This window comes from Bidens hawaiensis, unplaced genomic scaffold (assembly GCF_021521415.1).
Source record: "Bidens hawaiensis isolate Kalapana, Puna unplaced genomic scaffold, B.hawaiensis_p1.1 tig00001575_1, whole genome shotgun sequence".
Classification (NCBI taxonomy): domain Eukaryota; kingdom Viridiplantae; phylum Streptophyta; class Magnoliopsida; order Asterales; family Asteraceae; genus Bidens; species Bidens hawaiensis.
In genome coordinates, this window is record NW_027491088.1 from 2485429 (window position 1) to 2494178 (window position 8750).

General features: G+C 38.4%; 1 protein-coding gene across 1 annotated transcript; it reads right to left on the minus strand.

Moving 5' to 3' along the window:
- Positions 1 to 3787: 3787 nt before the first annotated feature.
- On the minus strand, positions 3788 to 7394 carry LOC143585808 (uncharacterized). The gene is made up of 17 exons (XM_077067506.1): positions 7318 to 7394; positions 7168 to 7224; positions 7053 to 7080; positions 6842 to 6964; positions 6653 to 6764; positions 6481 to 6518; positions 6349 to 6402; positions 6195 to 6263; positions 5989 to 6105; positions 5843 to 5911; positions 5685 to 5764; positions 5071 to 5536; positions 4834 to 4998; positions 4631 to 4746; positions 4424 to 4562; positions 4210 to 4334; positions 3788 to 4141 (listed from the first exon to the last, which is right to left on the minus strand). The coding sequence occupies exons 1-17, from the start codon at positions 7386 to 7388 to the stop codon at positions 3946 to 3948; spliced, it is 2025 nt and encodes a 674-aa protein (XP_076923621.1). The 5' UTR covers positions 7389 to 7394; the 3' UTR covers positions 3788 to 3945.
- Between the last annotated feature and the right edge of the window lie 1356 nt (positions 7395 to 8750).

Here is an 8750-nt window from a genome sequence, read left to right on the forward strand (position 1 = left end):
TCTTGGCAATCGCCATCGGATGCACCTCGGTCAGGTGCACACCGTGCCTCTCCAAGACACGGTACATAAACTTTGTCAATGGGAACCTAAGGTTCCCATAAACAAAGAATGCAGCATATACCCCGATCTTGCCACTAGGGGCATCGTACACAGTCTGGTGGGGTTCAGGAAACTCAGGCTCAAGAGACTCAAGCATGAATTTCCTGACGACATACTGGTACTGATCGACAGGTAGAGCACACTGGCACTCGCCAGCAGTACTCCTATCGTCGGCTACAGCTTCAGCATCATGGGAAGACATATTGCAGAGAAAGAAGAAAACGATTTCGGGAAAATGCTTGCCTGAAAAGGTGAGTATTTGCCGGAAATCGCTAACAAGAAGAGGAGAAGGGTGAAAGTGTGGATTATAAGGACGCCTCTCCCCCTTTATATACTAATCGCAATTAATGGGATGAATTTAATGCGGAGGAGAGAGAAATCGAAGGTGCAATGAAACTATGACACGTGGCAAAAGCAAGCTGGCAACAGCTGTTGAAAGGACGTGTGCCAGTAATTTCGCGGCCACGCGCCCGAAAAATCGCGCCCACGCGCCTGAAAAAGCGTCTGGAATGACCATATAATGTCACGTCACCATAACTTCCTGCACGTCCTGACACAGTCAGAAGAAGCCGTCGCACGACGTTTCAGAGGTTTGGACTGTTCCTATCTTTCCACCAACCTTTCGAATTTCAAAAATTCAAAATTTAAAAATATTAAAAAGTAAGCGGGAAAATACCCCTTACCTTGGCAAACAAGTAACCGTAAGACGGATGCGGGTACAGTGTAAAGGCAAAACCTTTCACATACCTAGCACCCGCAGGGAATTGAAGCCAAGTAAAACCTTGGCAAACAAGTAACTGTAAGATGGATGCGGGTACAGTGTAAAGGCAAAACCCTTCACATACCTAGCATCCGCAGGGAATTGAAGCCAACTTTGGCGAATAAATAACCGTAAGACGGATGCGGGTACAGTGTAAAGGCAAAACCCTTCACATACCTAGCACCCGCAGGGAATTGAAGCCAAATATTCCTCGGCAACCAAGTAACTATAAGACGGGTGCGGGTACAGTGTAAAAGCAAAACCCTTCACATACCTAGCACCCGCAGGAAATTGACGCCAGGAATACCTTGGAAGTAAAGTAACCGTAAGACGAGCGCTGGTACAGTGTTAAGGCAAAACCCTTCACATACCTAGCGCTCCGCTGGGAATTGAAACCAAGAAGGATCTTCTGGGCAATGCTTGCGGAAACGGAAATAACATCCCCGCATAGCGGGAACGTCGAGAACTACGTTGTTGGAAGCTCCAGGATGGAATTGGTGGTTTTAACATAATTGATCACTATGTTCAAAACTACCAAAACCTCATGGAAAGTCCACACAAGTGGGACTCAACGCTCCTGACTTGCGAGAAGGTTACAGACCTACCCGCATCATACCCAAAGACCAAGCAGGAAACTCGGGAATTTCTGCAAGTGACAAGGACTTCCGCGGGAAGAATACCCATGGAAAACCTTAAAAAACCCTTTTCAAAACCCTTTGCTTAAGTCCAAAAGTTCACCTCACTTTATTAAACACGCATGAGAAGAACATTGGACTGGGGGGACTTGAAGAGGTAGGTCCCAGCAGAGCCCAGTTGGACCCGCAAGACTCACCTTAAACAGGGACGTCTGCGCAGAAACCAACTGGATCCGCAGGACCAACCATGCTCAGAGACGTGACGTCCTTACGCGCAGTACGCAAGCTGGTCCCGCAGGAAATGCCTCCCAATGGTGAAGGACTCCGCCTGTCCCCGCAGCCTCGGATACAAGCCATTAGGGAAGGCCACCCGCGCAGCAAGGCTACACGCACAAGGCACTTAGCTCTCAATTCAGTGTCACCTGAAGGAATGAGCGAAGCCGGGAACAATCCCGCACAAGGGCGGGAGGGGGAATACTCCCGCCCAAATAAGCCAGTCCGTACGATACGGGAAGATCTTCTGTACTGTACCTGACGAGGTATGGGAAAAAGATCTGACTAAAGATACGACAGCTTATGGACAACAGTATGTCGAGCAGCATGCTCCTACACTGTATGTCACTATTAGCCGCTGCCTACTCACCAACTCTTGTCATACCACGTGCGTAGCCGGCAGTTGGTGGAAAAGGAATAGTATACAGCAGGCCTGGTCGCTATCAGCCGCTACCTACCCACCAACTACCAGCAGGGCACGTGCGTAGGCTACTGTTGGTGGAACAGGAACACTGTTGCAGCCGGCCATACCTCCTTGGAAACCTACCTTCGGCTATAAATACCACAAATGGTATGACCATCTCATCTTATCATATCTTATCATATTATCATCATAATATACCTGATATCTGCTCTAGCAATCTCTTAATATACTTTTATATTTAAAGAGCAATCTAGTCTGATTCTCACGCCGGAGGGTGGTCACAAGGAGGAACCCCCCCTTCTCAGTGACGAGCTCACGGTGTCTGTTTTGCAGGTTATCAGAAGAACCATCTTCCAAGGGTCTAACCCCTCGTGGGAAACAGCTATCCAACCCCCAGGTTACCAGTAATCTGTCCGGGGTCGGGTTAGTGTTTCTTCATAAACCATAAGGGGTTCCAAGGGGGTATCGTCTCATTGGCAGGGTTAGTGGTGGCGCCCATGTGGGATCCAAGAGGCAACTCATTATTAGGGTTGATTTGAAGTACCACTGGAGGTTGTTTAGATTTACGTGAATGCAAGACCGGTAAAAAGTTGCATTGAAATGGTCTTTAGAATGCACTAATTATCAGTAGTAAATTGCTACTAATCGGTAACCGAGATCAGCGACAACTTGATCCAACGGTAGCAAGTAGCATAAGTAGTAAGTTATTGATGATTAGTGGCGACTTGATCTTAAATGGTAAATTACTATCTGTTGGGGATTTCTGCAATCGTATATATCTTAGGAAAATCTGAGAGTCGTGAAACACTTTCAGATCAAAACTATTTGTTGGTTCCCAAATGTTTTGACTGGATAAAACTCAGATTAAGTGCAAGAATCAGTATGGAGAATGAGAGAGTTTATTGAACCAGAAAAATATCATATGATCAAACTACGTTATATTAGGCGTTGCCCCCTTGGAACCCCCATGACTTAGGGGCTTCGCCCCTAAGTACCAATCGGATTATAAATTATAATAAGATCAAATAAGTATGCACCCCGCACCCGACTTATTTAGATTCGTATTACAATTAACTTGATCAACAAGTTAATCCTTAATTACACTAAAATCACTAACACTATCCAGCAATAGCAACTTACCGTCGTAATTCTTAAACACGAATCTCTTGCTCTTTTGATCGCCCACACAGTTATGCGTTTTCAAGTCTTCCATCAACCACACTCACTCCGTCAATAATCTCCATCTCCGAGGAACAAAATTACACGTTCGAATGATATCACAAGTAGAACCCAGTGAATTTGCATTCTTAGCAATCTTACACTGCCGCACTTCAGAACAAACTTTGTTGTCACATATTCAAACTCGGATTTGAGTGTAACATGCATGTGGGAACAGTTCTCGTCGATGTTCATTCGATGCATATCTTTTTACCAATTTCTCATTGCATTAGACTAAATTATTCATTTGATGTATTCTCAAATTCAATATCTATTAACTGATTGCTGGTTTGGTATAGACCATAACAATGTGGATTTAAAAGAAATGCAACTAACTTCTCCTGCTATTCACATTTGAATAATTTAATAATGATAATAAACACAAAATCCACCGAAAGGCGTTGTAACTCTAATCCACATACCATCTCTCTCTAAGTTGAGTCGAGATCTCTTGAAGCTTGCGATTGCCATCTGCACCGAAAGAATAATTAACAAGGTGGATTGTAATTTGACAAAAAAGTAACTCACAGTTCATACTAAAAAATAACAGACCTTGAACACAAGAACTGTGCAAGCGAGCTTGAGTTGCAATTTGACAGAGTCTCTTTGTTCGGCTGCTTTTTTTTGTTCTCTGCTTCTGCATTTACACTTTCCGGCTCTATTGCCTTTTTACTCTTAGAAAATCCACGTAACGCCACCTTTTGCAGATCCTTCAATGATGCTTCCTTTGAACTAAATATGCATTTTCATAAATACAATTAAAAAGAAATATAAAAGAAAATATTCAAGTAACTAATTACCTTGCTAACCGGTGAAGAATCCTGGTGACAAGAAATTCGCAAGATCCCGGTTTAGTGTATTCCATATCCATCAATGAATTTATCACTGAACGAACAGCAGACGCCTCTACATCATCTGCAGCCGCCTAAATTCATATATAATCTCACAATGTTATTATTAGTGTTATTATTCAACTCTTTATAAATCATTACCGAATATATAATAAGTTTTTACCTCTTTCAAAGAGGGGACTATGAGAACCGACAGTGGAGCGGATGCCGACGAAGCAGCTGACCTGGCACCCTCTTCATCGTTGCTTGCATGGTGAGGTTTTGAGAATGCTTTTATTGCATCACAATAGTCGCTCGAATGTCTAAATCAAGGATTAAAATATTTCAAAATATATTAACTTTAATTCGCTGATTTTAGAAGAAACCATACCTCTTTGTTGATTTCTCGGTTTTAATACTTTCTTGGACACCTTTATTAACCTTGTTTAAACCTGACTTATCTTTAGCATGTCCTTTATTCATTCCTCCTTGAATTGCAGACTTTGCCTGATAAAATTCAACTAAGTATATTATAAGATACGTTTCACAACATAATTGTTAATATAAATATAATTATCATTATTAGTATTCAACCTCTGCTAGGTTTAATGCACTATCCTCGTGCGAAGCGGATGGTGTTTTTTCTTGGATTCCGAGCCTTGACCGAGTGCGTGGAGAATCTGAGTCATCACGTTGACCACGGTAGACAAAAGTACCATTTATGGAAGCATCTTCAAGAGAACCAAATGTGCTACTTGACTATAACAAAAGCCCTAACAAAGTCACAACAAAATTAAGAAAATATATTAAAACTTTACAAGTGAAGCTTACCATGGTACTTTGATCACTAAAAAGTGACGAACTATGCGTTCTTGAAGATCTCACAACAACGGTTCCCATGCCATCCATAGACACAATATCATCATTGCAAGGATCTTGTTTTCTAACATGATCGGATCCTCTAGAAGCTTCTAGTAATCGTCTGGTACCACTTTCCATATTTCTCTTCTGGGTTGCATGACTGTCGGTTTTGCGGTCTCTAATTTGAGGTGGCTTTACAGTACTTCTATATGTACCCGTACTCCCGGTCGTGCCAAAATCCCATCCACCATTTCTTCTACCCTGCCCACTGTGATCAAAAGTACAAGTCAGCAAATTATTTAGAAACAAGAGGGTAAAAATGTAAATAGTATTCCACCTGGGTCGAACAGTTTCTTCAACTCGTGGTTGTCTGGTAACGTTCACGGTTTCAATTCCATGCGTTTCCAGGTTCTTGATTTGAAACTTTGGTCTTTCTCTGTCAATATAGAAAGATTTGGTCAAGTTAGATGCTTTAATGGAAACAAATAATAATAACAATAATAATAAAAGTGAACATTTTAATATTAAACTGAAAGATAGACTATATGTATTATATTTGAAGATTAATAGCACTATAAAAGCACCTGATTCTCTCCATGAGTCTTGGATTCTTCCTTGCATTCTTAATAAAGCGGTGTTTCAAAAGTTCCTTTGCACTTGGTCTCTGAACCGTAGAATATAAAAGCAGTATTAATATTATTAGAAAAAGACTAACACGACACGCACACGCACACTAACATACCTCAGCAGGAACCTTCTTTAAACACAATGAAACAAATTCCTTAAAAGGACGAGAAAAATATTCATCTAGCTGCAAACAGAACCAATGGCTAATCAAACTAAATGAAAATTTAATATTCAAAAATAAATTTAATGATTTTAAAGGACCTCGGGCGGGTTTTCTCTAGGTATGATGAAAAGAACTCTCATTGGATGAAGATCAGCAAGTGGAGGCTCCCCTTTAGCCATTTCAATTGCAGTTATTCCTAAAGACCAAATATCTGCCTGTGTTGACCAAAGTCAAACAAAGTAGTAATGTGTTAAAAGTCGACAAGATAAAAATTAAATCGAGTAATGAAATTCAGAAGTGGGACCTTCTCGTTATATCCATCTACATTCTGAATAACTTCTGGCGCCATCCAAAATGGCGTTCCTACAAACGTCTGTCACAATTAATCATAATATTAATATTACTATCCGTGATTTGTCGGTTCCAAACACACGTGCGTTAGATAATATTAATATAACCTTTCTTCTAGAAACTGTTCGGGTTAGTTGTGCAGACACACCAAAGTCTGCCACCTGTCACAAAATCCAAATACAATATGAACAAAAGATCACATTAATCATAATTGGCATAATTGAGCAAAAACAATGTACCTTAACGTCACCATTGGCGGTCAACAAGATGTTTGCAGCTGTCAAAAAAGACCTGTTTACATTCATTCATAACACAACAAAGTGCAACAAATAATTTCTCTAGTGTAACCCTATTTTAACAATATTCCAACTAAAGAAAGAAACTAAAGCACGTAATCTATAAAGTTCAAACCTTTAATATCTCTATGGATCTTTCCTTCGGTATGCAGATATTCAATGGCGTGCAGCAAGTCACGTAAAATGCACGCGATTGACATTTCATCCAACGGTTGATTCGGTTGAATCTATGTAACAAACATTTAATTTTACTTCTTAAAATTCAACGATACGCATTTAAAATTCGTTAGAACAAATAACCTACCAGCTCAGCAACCGAGCCACCAGCCATATATTCCATTATTATCCATAGCTTCGTTCGGTGAAGATACGACCCGTAGTATTCTGTAACATACTGTGATCGACATTGTTGCAAAATTGCTATTTCCTGAATCAAAATTCAATATTCCAGAATTCAATAAACGCACGAACTTAATCGAATTTCAAGAAACAAACATAAATTGATAATTAGATACCTTTTGAATGTCTTCAATTTCATCCTCTCTGCAACCAATAAAGCACAAAACTTTACTTCTAAATAATATTTTAATAATAATAATAATAATAATAATTAAAAGAACAAAATCTCACGATTCTTCCAAGTCAATAACTTTAACAGCAACTACTTTATTAAGTTCCTTATCAAACCTGCAAATCAACATTTAGCATATAATCAAATTCATAAATTTTTTAACTTGCAGATTAAATTTCAATAAAATAATAATAATAAAATAAAAATACCCTTTATAGACATCACCAAAAGACCCTTTGCCAATGAGTTCCAAACTGCTAAATCTTGATCCAGCATCCATGAAAGCTGCTGCTGCATATACCATATTTTTCAAAGACTCAAATGCATATTAAAACAATAATAACATCAATGCTAGTGGGTTGAAAGTGAATTAATTTAATGAATTTAGGGCTTGTGAAATGGGATTAAATGGTTGAAGACAAGATTGAAGATTCAAGGAGGAAAGAAATGAAATTGAAATTGAAAAGCTGTCTGATTTCTGTAAATATTTGACATAATAATTTTTGTAAAAAAAAAAAAAGAAAAAGAAAGCCGTTATTTGGGGTACTAGGATGGAAGGTAGCAAACACATGCTTCAACAACATTAAACTCATGTCTCTTTTTCACTTTAACTATGTTTTTTTTTCTTTTTCGTTTTTTTAAACAGCTAATTTTTTATATTTTTTATTTATAAACTCGGCTAGTAAGAAATTAGAAACCAGACATGACGAGACTAATTACAAACTTATCTAGAAAAGAGAAAACACGAAAACTGACCACACAATACGTAACAAGAAAGAAAGTCGAACGAGTGAGATACAAATTACGATAACAAACTCCCGTGAATAAATAAAACTACAATTTATTTATCTTATATTAGTTAATATATTTGATAACTATATTAGGTAAATAATTAAAAATCATCCATGATTGATGGATTTAAAACTGACTCCACGTAATCACATGTTTTATTATGTTTAGAATATGCCACAACTTTATATAACAGTCAAAGCCAGCTAAAAGACGTCGGTTAAAGATATGTGTTCCCTCTTACCTCCCTTTGCTCACATGGTCCAACATTAAACTTTTGTTTTTATACAAGAACACTCATGATGCCATCTAATTACTATATCATGCCTCCTCTCATCCAAAACGCCTCGAAAGTAACTATTGCTGATGGTTTAAAAGATAGTTGTTAGTCCAGCTAATAAAACTGATGACATGAGGACATTTTTTATTTAGCATTTAAGTGTAATTTTGTTGTGAATGAATTATGAATCAAGTAAGCCCAACAATCTTGACCCATAACCATGGGTACATATGTGTTAATCTGGACTTTTGATAATTTGTTATGGCCTATGGGTTACTTTGGGTTATCTAATACTTTCTTTATTTATGAGTCAAAATGAACATATCTGTAAATTAATTATCAAAAGAGACGGGTCAGAATGAGTTGAAAGATATAAAAGTATGAGTTGTTTTAACAAAATAATAGTAAATCTTAAGTTTAATTATATGCTTTTGCCCATCTCGCGGGTATATATATAAATGTATGAGTTGTTTTAACAAATATAAATAATTGTAAATCTTAAGTTTAATTATATGCTTTTGTTCATCTCTCGGGTAACTCATCACCTCGTTGATCTCCCCACTAACTCACCAC